At 44.9% G+C, this 12,321-nt stretch overlaps 1 protein-coding gene across 2 annotated transcripts in view; it reads right to left on the bottom strand.

The window, feature by feature from the left end:
• Nucleotides 1–11,336, bottom strand: part of IQGAP1 (IQ motif containing GTPase activating protein 1) — a 73,281-nt gene extending 61,945 nt beyond the window's left edge. The window contains exons 1-2 of one of the 2 annotated variants that reach the window (XM_068409881.1): nucleotides 11,209–11,336; nucleotides 6,314–6,413 (exon numbers count right to left, since the gene is read on the bottom strand). In XM_068409881.1, coding sequence (XP_068265982.1) covers nucleotides 6,314–6,413; nucleotides 11,209–11,299 — 191 coding nt within the window. In that variant the 5' untranslated portion in view covers nucleotides 11,300–11,336. Of the gene's footprint in view, nucleotides 1–6,313; nucleotides 6,414–8,150; nucleotides 8,261–11,208 lie in introns of those variants that run through there. The other variant, XM_068409882.1, reaches the window with a different exon arrangement.
• Nucleotides 11,337–12,321: the final 985 nt, after the last annotated feature.

The raw sequence follows: 12,321 nt of genomic DNA, 5'->3' as shown, positions 1-12,321 counted from the left end.
TCAGAAACCACCATCCAAACAGCAAAACCCTGGTCCTGAATTGAATTCTGTGCAAACAGCTGTTTCTCTCCTCTTGGCCTGCCTTTCATTACTGTTTCCACTGAGTCATAAAAAAAGTATTCAGAGTGAGGCAAAGACAGCGGTACTCCACCACTGTCCTCCCCCCACCTCTCTCCACCCACTTCTCAGAAAAATATAGTTCCGAACGTGCATTCCAAGACACTTCCAGTCCAGACAGCCACTCCCTGCCTGAGGTCATCAACAAAGCAGCACAGCAACTGTAGAGAAATATCTCCAAGTCCAAACTTGAGATAAGCCAATAAGAAGCCCTAGATGAAGTGGTAAGAGCTAAACTGCAGCTACTTCAACTTACAACTGCTGCTAACAACGTATTATCTATGAATATTCATGGATTACAATCCAACATAGGACTTGCATCATATCTGACAGAAGCAGAAAACAAACCAACAAAATACACACACAAAAAAAAACTCAAAACCAACAACCAACCCAAAACCCAGTACCTGACCCAACTTACAAGTGGAAATAAAATGGAAATACAAGGAAATAAAGAAAAAAGTCTTGATTAGCCTGGAATAAAAAGAGGAACCCTGTTTATGCCACACAAGAGTTAGTTCTGTTATGTCAGTTAGTGACCTTCTCACCCACTCACCTGATATAAGTCACCTTCAGCCAATTGTCAGTTGCTGTAATTTTGTGACTTGGATTATACATTATACTGTACAAAAGTGAGAAAGCCTAATCCTGCTTTTCTCAAACTATCTTACTGGTACCCAGCGCTCTATCACAGCCCTGTTCTTAACAGAGGCTCATAAGACACATATTTTAGCTGAACTACCTCAGTTCTTCACAGTTCAGGTTAACAGGACAATGGAACCAAAGCAATTTATCACCTTTCTGAAAAATCTCTGATTTGCAATGAAGCCTCTTGAGACTAATTCTGTGTAAAAGAGCAACTATCACATTTCCTTCACAAGCAGATTTAAGCTGTAGTGTACAATTTCAAATATTTTCTCTTCAAACAAGAGCTCCTTCAACAACTGATATCTACACCTTTACAGACACTGATGAACCAGCTTCACAAAGCTACCCACAGAATAAGCTTTATAGAGCTTCCCACCTAGCACCAACTCTAGATGTGTTCAATCTGTCCAGAAAGTAATGTCCTCTATAATCCTTCCTCTTCATTCTTCTGGGCACCCTATGCCTCTGAAGATAAAGAAACCTGTTTAAGCAGATCTTGGATGACTGCCAAATTCCAAGAGACAATGATATCCATCCAAATGCTTGCAAACTAAAAATGGAAAACCCAAAAATATTAAGACCAGATTTTTTCTTTAACATTAGATTTCTTCTAGGAAAAAAAAATTTAACTGGGTCACCTGGCAAACAATTTAGTGGTTTTTTTCCTTAAAGACACAGAGAGTCATGCCAGTCAAAAGAATTGCCCCCCCCTTTAAAGAGAGAGCGCATGCATGGGGGAGAGGGGAAAGTAATTCTTGCAGAAAAGCAATCTGTTGGAAAGACCCTTCAGACTTTACTACATAGGCACAAAATATTGATTTCTCTCAATGGTATCATCAGTTTACACTAAGACATGTTCCAATCTGTCAGAAAGAAGGGGATTACCACAAGATCACAGGCAGTACACTTCAATCCTGAACAGATTATATCAGCAATAAAGAGCAAGCAGCATCCTCTTCTTGCTCAATACGGAGCATCTTCTACAAGAAACCCCAAAAAAGGAGGAAAAAAACCACATGGTGAGATTCTGCCCTGATGCATACAAGAAGGAACACACTGCTCAGGCACAATGGAAGTTTTACAGTTACTGGAAGCTACATAATCTGGGCATTAAAATGCTTATACCATGCTAGGGCATAACCTAGAATGAAAATATTTCCTACTATCCCAGGGGAAAAGCATGGTACCATCACCCAGCAAGCCAGATAAGGAAATAAGAGAGCCAACAACATTCTAGTTTCCAACTTGGAGAACCTAAAATATTCCACTGTGAAAGATGAAGCTTGAAAAAAGCCTTTGCCAAACTGATAAGTGCTAATTCCATCACGAAAATGCCACAATACCCCAACAAGTAACCCACATCAGAAAAAAGGTTATCACACAACACAGATGAAGAATATTATAGTGCACCAGCCTGACTTCTAGATAAGGACCACAAAAAGAAGTTCTCTTGGGTTGCTTCTATTACAGATAAGTATACCCTTACCCTTCTGTGAGCACAAGATGCCATGTTACAACAGAACAGAGTTTTCTTAAAGTTTTATCTGCACTGCCACAGCTTTTCTGTATAGACTACTGTGATTTGGAGACAGAAAAAGAAAAAAAAAAAACACACCAACAAAAAAGAACTCAAACAACCAAACACAAAACACCAAACTTGAAGTATTAAACAACACTTATTCATAAAGTCATTTTTATTCAAGAGAGAGGTATCTGGTCCAAGCATCGTACAGGAATCCCTCTATTCACAATCTGCATTCTAGCTCCAATTTTTGTTTCAACAATAGAACAACAGTGACAGCTCAAGAAAAAACAAAACAGGCTGGAATACCATTAAATAAGTAAAGTTACTGATATTCCTCTGAAAATGCCTCTCATGTATGCTCCTTAGCAGACAGGTACTCCAAACTTCATGAAATACTCCAAGCTACTGCACATGTTCTATTACATCAGACAGTTCAGAAATCCAGACTTTTCTGGATTTTTCATTTCCATATGAAATTAGGTGCTAGCCAATTTTCATCTTACCTTCTTCTTTTAACATTTACAAAAAAAAAAAAATCACTTCTGCTTCTAGATTCCGTATTTGTTGCTTGGGTAAAGGGACAGCAAGTGTGACAATGCTGATGCAATGCAAATCAGCGTGATATCATTCACATCATTTTAGGTGCCTTTACGTTATAGAAAAACTGAATATAAACTACAGTGTCTGAATGTGATATTATAATGTAATATGGTAATATGATTACGCGGCGGGGGAGGAGGGCAGCTAAGAATTGTTCTTCAGCCGCCTCCCACCCTGCCTCAGCTGCCATCAGCTTCACAACATTCACCTTTTTAGCTGCTGAGAGTGTGACACAGGGCACACCAGACACCTTCCTCTATTAGGTCCTCCTCTTCTCCTTATAACTTCCAGTCTGAAAATCTCTCACTATGAAGAAAGATTATAAACCCTCCGATCCACGCCCATAGCTCTGAGGCACTGTAATCCACAGCACAAGCAAAATACAAAATTCACACGTTATGCCTCGGTTACACTACTTGCAAAGAAGTCAAATACAGAAAATCTCAGACCAAGGACATTAATTTCAAATATAACGATCTCTTACAGTTCTGGTTTAGTTTGTTTTGTTAAATAAACTCCTTCCCAACAATGCAGCCAAAAGCCCTCTTTTAGGCTGTACTAGCAGTAATGAAAAAAATTCAAAGAGCGATTTACAAACAGACTGCTCAGTGAGGAAAAAAAAATTCTTCGGAGTAGAGCATGAACTCAAGCCTTTCTGCTCTCACTTGTGTATCTTAATTATTAAACTAAGGAGTCTGCTTCCCTCCTTCTGGTCATTTAATCTTTAACTCTTATGCAAAGTGGTATGGCTTCAGCTATAGGAGTCGGGAATTCCCACTCACACATGCATGAACAGCCTGTAAGCCACTAAGCAAACATGGGCTGAGGGTTGGAGAAGGGGTATTTGAAGCTCTCCAAGCAGATCTTCCATTTATCAAGTGCTCTGACAGCCAAGGTGGATATGAGGAAGGCTGTAACACCACTGCTTGCATTTTGAACAAGACAGCTGTTGCTTCGTTCTTCACAGAACACACTGGCAACCACCAGGCATCATCCGAAACATCTGAAGGCTCCTTCTGAGACAAAACAGTGAAAACATCTTGTTTCTGACAAGGTGCAGCAAAATCAAATGCCCGTCTGCTCAGCCTCATCAATACCAAGGCAACACTCAGAAGCAGAGATAAGAGGGCCAAGAAATGTTAGAGTCAAAGATGATTTTATCTAAAGAGTAGGTCCCCATGATTAAGCAAGAGCTTAATGAAAACACTAAAGCTGTTGCTCTGGTAGGTATTTTTGCCTGAATTTTTTTGCAAATCTGGACATGGAACTGCGCAGAGAACAAGCACCTCAGAAGGCATTTATTCTGAGGCCAATGACAGAAAGAGTCCACAGGTGATGGACCTGGGGCTCCTTCAAGCACAAGACAGCGACTACAGCGCAACTGATCTCTCCCTGTCACCCAGCATTTGATCGCAAAGACTTTGGATTCAAAGGGAAGGACTTATTTTGACATATAGTCAGATCTTTCTCACTTCTTCAAACCTCATCCAAATCCGTATGGACAGAAAATTATTATCTGCTAGTAACTACACAGACTCTGTGATTCTGTAGCAGTGACAATTGTTATGAAGCACCAAAAAGACTACAGCATGAACTGAGGGCTCCCTGCCCCTTCAAAAATATACTACACATTCTCGGTGAGGCAACGTAAACTACTGAAATGCTGGAACGAAGTCCTTCTTTGGACTCTGCCACCGGTGACCTTGTACAAACTCGGCATTTCCTCCCCAATAAAATCACTGCAGCGGAACATGTCTGTCTTGGTGGGGAAGACTTACACAGATTTATCCAAAATTCATCACCCAGCCAGTGGAAGAGAAAGTTTTCTGGCTCTTAATCCATATCATCTTTTGAAGGACAAAGGCATACTGAAGTATTCAGTGAGCTGTAAGAAAACATGCTGCTGACTATTTAGAACACGTTTTTATGCATGCTCCGTACTTCTCTGCTGCTCCAGAAGTCATCTTCTGTGGCACACACATGGGCTAGTTTGCCTAGATCTTTGTGGGAACAAGGAAAGTCTAAGCTCATGATCCATTTCCTGACTAATTACAAAATGCTCACAAGCCATTTCCTGACTAATTACAAAATGCAACGGAAACACTAGCCCTACTTTCAAAAGCGTCGGGGGGCAGGGGGAGTCATCAATATAAACATTACCTCACTTCTTTTTCTTTCATCTTGTTCTTGAAAACCTGTCTTTGGTCTCAATCTCAGCTTCAAAAAACATTTTAAATTTCAAGTACAAAATTCAGTTTATACAAAGGCATGAAAAGACCCAACTGTCATGAAGGGAAGCAGCAGACCAACTGGTCTGTCTCATTCCTGTTCTCCACATACAGCATATAGGATTGAACGTTTGCAAGAAGATTTAAAAAATATCAACAGTAAGACTTCATGCATTCATTTTTAATACTGGTTCTTTTTCCTTTAATAGCAGATAAATAGCATCTACTGTGTTCTGAACATACTTTCATTAATTGTCTGAATGAAGAAATACAGCATGCTTACATGCTTATTAAACTTGGAGATGACACAAAAGCTACACACATGCTGGAGGACAGGAGCAAGATCAAAATTATTTCAACATATTAAACAAAGATCAGGAAAAATCAAATTTGGCAGGATCAAGTGGAAGGTAACACACTCAGGAAAACATGACAGACTGTACAAACACAGGATGAGGAACAAATTTCAGCAGCACACCTTCAAGGAACAAGGTGGCAACTCAGCAAAACTCTACTACATCATACCGTTATGAAAATGCAGGTACCATGTCATGATGTACGATACTAGCGTATCTATCAGGGCACACAAAATAATCCCTGTGCTCTTATAAATATGCATGTTAACACCTCTGTAGGAAAAACTCTTCTCTGTTTTGGCAGTGCACTTCCAGAAAGACATGGAGTGAAGGGACAGAAGTCAGAACAATCCGGTGAAAAGTACTACAGATCTATTAAGTAGGGCCCACAGAGAAATATGCGAGAATCGGGTTTTCAGTCTAAGAGAAGATAAGTGCAAGGGAAATACACTGTTACAATTTAAGTTTGTAAAATGTTGCAGTTAAGAGGAAGAGAATAACCTGTTCTTCATGTCTATTGACAAGTAGGAAAGTCATATCGCACCAAGATGTACACAAGCTAGATAACAGGGAGAACCCATCCAGTGCTAGGAATACTGGAGCACTACAGCTACGGAGTCCTTGCCACAAGAAGCCTTTAAGAACATGTTAGATAAGCACATCAGCAGTCGGTTGTTTTTTGGCGGTTTTTGGGGGGTTTTGTTTGTTGTTTTTTAAAATTAATCTATATAGCCGCTAAGAAACACAGACAAGAGGTAAGCTGCATCCAAATTACTCCCCTTATCAAACATCACAACTTCTTTTAAAGCACCAGCAGTTTCAAAACGACTTATCCTTACCTCTTTGCTTCCTCCAGATGACAAAGGTATTCATAGGCTACATTCTGGCGTCGTCTTTCGTCCATTTCCTCTGCTGTCAATCTCTCATTATCCAAGACAGCTGCAAATAGTCAAAGCACATTCTCAGGTGGCTGAAGATTGAATGTAACTGAACAGGCACACCAAAAATCCAGCCTTTCCCACAGAAACTCATCACAAGTTTTATTTGATTCAGAAAAATGGAGGACCAAATATATCTGTTCTTTACAAGCAACATAAGATACCCTCTTTCCTTGTCACATAAACTTGCCATCTTCCCTCCTGATTTCTCAACTTGACTGTGATACAACTTTTTTCATCTTCCAGTTTCTTAGAAACGGTCCTTAATTTTCTTATTTTCTTCTAGCTTTGCCTTTCTCTTCCTCAAAAGCACGTCAGTGACGGCATGTCCCTCCATCTATACTCTGATTTTGGTAGACAAAGATTAAGGAAGGACAATATATATTCACATCATATAATCCCCTTCTGTATCTTTACAGTCCATCTCTAAAGAAGATGGAAATGCTAATCACGATCCTCATCTGGAAGGGAATCATTCAGATCCACAACCTGCACGTCATCTTCAGATCAAGCTGAGAACCTACATAGCGGTATATGCCTAAATCTTCCAGATTCTGTGTGTTTAAAGCCTCAGTGACAAAAAGCCCACTCTTTCCACTCTTACAGCTAAATACCTCATCCATGCTCTCATGTCAAAAAAAAACAAACCCCAAACCACAGCTTTTTACGTGTTATGGACCAACTTGAGAAATAGGAAATGTCTCATACCATTATTAATCAAAGGTTAGCTTACACCTCAAATGCCTCCAACAAATACATGCAAGTCATGCGGTGCCAACCACAGCGCTTGGGATCAAACACGGTCTTGGTTCAAACTCAGAAACCGGTCTGGAGTGCCGCAACAGCATCGGCCTGACTACAGCCGAAAACTGTCCCGAGCCACACGGTACCATCCCCCAGTAAGGGACAATTCCGCCTCCCCCGACTCCCCAGCTCAACCCTCCTCACTTCAAGCCGTGTCGGGCACACGACCCCTCCTCCGGCGCCCCACCTGCCGCCGGCCCGGGCGGCACCGCGCGGTGCGACCGGCGGCCGCTCACGGCACCGCCCGTCCGCGGCACCGCGTTGCTCCCCGCCTGTGCTCATTTCTGACGTGGAACCGTAGCACAAGCGAGCCCGTATCTCGGACCCCCAAACTAACGCTTCCCTCTCCGCAGCCAGCGTCCGACGAGGCGGCGCAGGGGCCCGATCGGAACGCGCGTTTCGCCCCTCGGTCAGGTGTCGCCGCCGAAACACGCGGGAAGGAAGAGGGCGGGGACGGCCGCGGCGCGGCCCGCACCCCCGCGCCCCTGTCCCGCCGAGGCGCCCCCCCCAGGGCCGCCCCCGCCGCACTCCGCCTCCCCCCCGCCCGCGGCGGACATCTTGGGCGCGGCTCAGAGCCGCCCGCGGGAGGCGGCGGCGGGAGAGCCGCAGGACGCCCCCGCGCTGCCCATCCACCGCCTTCTCCCAGCGCTCTTCTCTATCGCCCGGGGAGGGACGTCGAGCTGGGACGAGCTCCCGCGGCACGCACGGCGGGCCGCGCCCCGGGGTCCGCGCCGAGAGCCGGCGGGGCCCACCGTGCCCGCGGGCCAGCCCCAGAGCCACGGCCCCGCGGCTCCCCCCGCGCCTGCGGCGCCCCAGCCGCCACTCCCGGCACCGGCCCCCGGCAGGGACGGACCGCGTGGGCCGGGCAGGGCGGCGCCGCGCCGCTGCCTGGCGGCCGCGCGGGCCCACAGACCCCGGGCACCCCGGTACTCACAGCCATAGTGGGGCCGGGACATTGCCAGCCCGTCCACCTCCTCCGCCGCCATGGCGCTGCGCTGGGCCGGGGCTGGCCGGGAGCTGGGCGCGGGCGCGGCTGTTCCTCTTCCTGCCGCACCGGGTGTGGCGGGGGTGGAGCCGCCGCTCCGCGCTCCCGCCCTCTCCCCGCCCCGGCCGCACCCTCGCCGCCCCCGGCACTTTCGGCCGCTGCCGAAGCAGGGCGACAAGCTCGGCCCGGCCCCATAACCCCAGCCCCGCCGGACCCGGCCTGCCCCACGCAGGTCCTCGTGTCCCTCCCCGGGCCCCGCGCTGGCCCTGTCACACCCGTAGCCCTGAGCTTTCCTGTCAGCCCATTCATAACACCCAGCTCAGCTCTGACCTACGCTCTGCCAGCCCCGTTACGTGGGACGCAGCCCAGGTCTAGGCAGTCACGACCCTACAGCTGCCCTCTCACCCCTCCCAGCCTCCGTACACACACAGCCCCACCATGCCAGCCCCGTGCAGCCACACCAGCTCAGCCTAGACCGCGGCCCGCTTCCACACACTGTGCGCAGCCAGGCTTGCGTGGGCCCTCTTCTCTTGCCAGGCTTCCCAGCTGCATCAGCCCTCCTCAGTAGCAAAACCTGGCCTTGCTGGACACAGTTGTGCCCTTCCATCTAAACAGCTCTGCTGACCTCACCATAGTAACTCACCTGTCAGCCACAGTTTGAAGCAGGGTGCCCCAAAACATCAGCGTGCAACAACAGTAACATTCAGCAGCACTGCCACAGGAGATAACCATGCCCTGAAAGTTCCCTTCCCCTCAGTGCGTGTTAAGCTCATCTGTTCCTATTGCTTTGCCTAGTTCTTGTTCAAGAGTCGGAGTACTGAACGTGCCACCACGTGTCCATTTTAATCGGTCCCATGAATTTCACTGCCAGGGCATAAGCTTACTACTTAAGCACAAATTAAGTAATTTGGTAGACCAATAGCCTCTATTAGGAAAAGCATCACCAACAGGTAAGGGAGGTGATCCTTCCCATCTTCCCAGTGCTGGTGAAACCACATCTAGAGCACTGGGTCCAGTTCTGGCTTCCCCAGTACAAGGAAGACGTGGACATAAAGGAACAAGTTCAGTGAAGCACTGGGCAACTGATGAAGGACTTGGAGCATCTGACAGATGAGGAGAGGCTCAGAGAAGACAGGACAAGAAGCAATGGGCAATGGACTGAAATTCATGAAAGTCCACTTAAACATAAGAAGAAACGTTTTTACTCTGAGGGTGGTTAAACACTGGAACAAATTGCCCAGAGAAGTTGTGGAGTCTCCATCCTTGGAGATACTTCAAACCTAACTAGATACAGCCCTGGACAACTCGCTCTAGCTGACCCTGTGTGGAGGAAGTGAGGCTGGACTAGAGACTTCCAGAGGTCCCTTCCAACCTCAACGACTCCATGAGTCCACATGAAAAAGTATAATTACATACATTTTTTAAAGGATCTGTATGAAAGCGAGACTAAGTGACTGGTTTTGTTGATTATAAGGGTTACATGTGACAGTTCAACAGTTACAGAAATAACTACATAGGTTAATGCCAGACATGAATTCCAAAACAAAAAGGTTTTATAATAAACAGTTATAGTTCTAATTATTAACATTTATTTGCATTACTTCACGTGGCCACTTTGCAGTTATACAATAAGAAGACATTTAAAATAATGTTTATATGTAGATTATGAAGCGCATAACTGGTTTTGTTCCCCCTAAAAAGTCCCGTAATATTTTTTGCACAGTCCCACAATCCTCCTTCAAAAAAATCTCATAAACTTACTCTTTCCTAAAAGACCCATTCTGCGGTGAAAAATAAAACACGATTATCACACATCATTGAAGAATCTGGCTGAACCTCTTCAAGGTTGTATTTCAGTGGTTCCTGTAATAGCTCCCCTGATTTAAGATTTCTGGTCTTTGGTACTGTCTCTGCTAACTGTTGTTTGTTAGGGTTTATGTACCTATGTGTTTAATTTATTGCCTCTCCTGTTTCTTGTCTCGTCTGTTTTTTTAATATGCTGAATAGGCACTATTCAGATAGCCTTACAAATAGCATTACAGAGGTACCTATTTTTCTCTACTTCCAAAATTTGAGTGATCAATTATGTAAAAAATATTCCTTTAAATACTTGGCCTTAATACCTAATCACTAGGCTTCCTAGGGGAAACAAGAGCTCCAAAATTCAGTCCTTTATTTAAACTACTGTTATCTGTTCTTTTGCAGGTATTTATTGGGCACTTCCTTTATGAGAAAGATTATTTCTGTGAATGGTGCTGAAAAAAATACGTTTAGAACACCTAAAGACTCTGAAGCTGTGATTCTATAGTCACTTAAAGATAACCTAGCTGCAGGCTACCAGCAAAACATAAGGGATCTCTAACCTCTTCAAATCCTCCCCCAAACAGGATAGTATATACAGTTATCACACCTGCCTTTCCAAAGTATTACGGTCTCGCAGTCCAAAAAAGATTGGGAAATAAGAGCGTATTCAAACAACCTTCCACTGAATAATTGTTCACATGTATCCTCATTTCTGTCAAAACAAAGCCTGGAGATGGAGTAGGATCTGCTCTATGTCCCATTTAGCACCAAGAATTCCAAGCCATCGCTTACTCTCTCTATAGCACACATGAAACTCCGAGACAGCTGGAATAACCTACGTCTATTGCCACTCTAAATCTTAAAATCCTTCATTCTGATGATCCATCTCATCCCTATTAATCATTTTTTATACTTCAATCATGTACAGCTAATCATGACTTTTCCCTTTAGACCCCATTTACCCCAGGTAAGTTTAACTCTTATCCTCTGTGTCTGTAATAAGGTGTAGATCCCTATTCACTTTCACCATCTTCTCTAATTACCCAGTTTAGCTACATGTTCTGTGCCTACAGGGTCAGAATGCCCTGTAGGAATCCAGATGGAGCTGTCTCAATTGAGTAGGTATATATATTTTACATATATATATATTGAAAAATATATGTGTATGTGTGTGTGTATATATACATATATAAAAGACTCCTACCTGTCATATATTTGATGGTACTCTTTTGTATGTGGTTGCATGTTAGGCTATGGAACGCCAACAGCAAAAGTTGCCTTTTGGCTCCCAGCATCAGATCAAAATCATAGCGGTCAAAGGAGACAAGTTACTGACCTGGTCTTAAAAGAAAGAAACACACAGAATCAAACAAACAAACATCCCCACCCCCCTGTGCTAATTCTCAACTGTACTCTCAGTGCTAGCCTAGATCACTCCCACAGCCCTGATTCACCTGTGTTTGCAGCAGAGAACTTTGCAGGAAGCTCTGGAGAAACTGCAAGAGAAGCAGCTGCGTACTTGGGGCAAGAGAATGCAGACTGTCCCATCCCACGTGCTTCCACTGCACCAGACCACCCAGGCAGGAAAAAGGGAAGTCTGGCTTTCAAAATGGGTCTCCTCAATCCCCTTTACTTCCAGACTCTGCTTTTGCATCCTGACCTCGCTTCAAAAGGCCCAGCAGCTGCCTGGGATAGTGTGAATGCAGGGCTGTATCTCCAGGACTCCCCATGAAGACTGTGAGCAAGTGACAGAAAAGCATGGAGCCCAAATCCTGCCCAGTTCTTCTGACAGTCATGACACGATGCTAGGAGAGCAGAGGAGTCCTTGCTCTCTGGAGGCAAGTTAGCTATCTCCCCACTTTGAGTGCCCATGATAAAATCCTCTCCTTCCCCCTCATGACAGTGCAACATGGGCAAGTGCTGTACTGGCAAAAGGCTTCTTGAACTGCAAAACTGTGCGCTTGTCCCCACACACCAGGTACAGTTTCTCTTGAAGGACCTGTAAGGTCCAAGGAAGCCCACAGCTACTTACAAAAACAGAACAACAACAACAAAAAGTTGGATAATTCAAGATTCGTTTTGTCTGCGGTACGTACTCCCTGTCTTTTTATCCGCTTCGTAATGCTGCTTTGTTTCCTCTCTATTTGTTCTCATGGAGGCTACCTATAAAGACACTTGGGGAACCAATAAAGTAATTTAAGTCCTGAGAAGATCACAATATTTAGCTGGAAGCAAGTGAGTGGGGATGAGCCAGATTTACAGATTGTAAAGCAAAGACACAATAAGACATTTTGTCTGACCAATTCTGCAAGACTTG

The sequence above is a fragment of the Nyctibius grandis genome, chromosome 11 (genome assembly GCF_013368605.1).
Source record: "Nyctibius grandis isolate bNycGra1 chromosome 11, bNycGra1.pri, whole genome shotgun sequence".
NCBI lineage: Eukaryota > Metazoa > Chordata > Aves > Nyctibiiformes > Nyctibiidae > Nyctibius > Nyctibius grandis.
The sequence above is the reverse complement of the archived record's forward strand: the minus strand, read 5'-3'. Positions and strand labels throughout refer to the sequence as shown.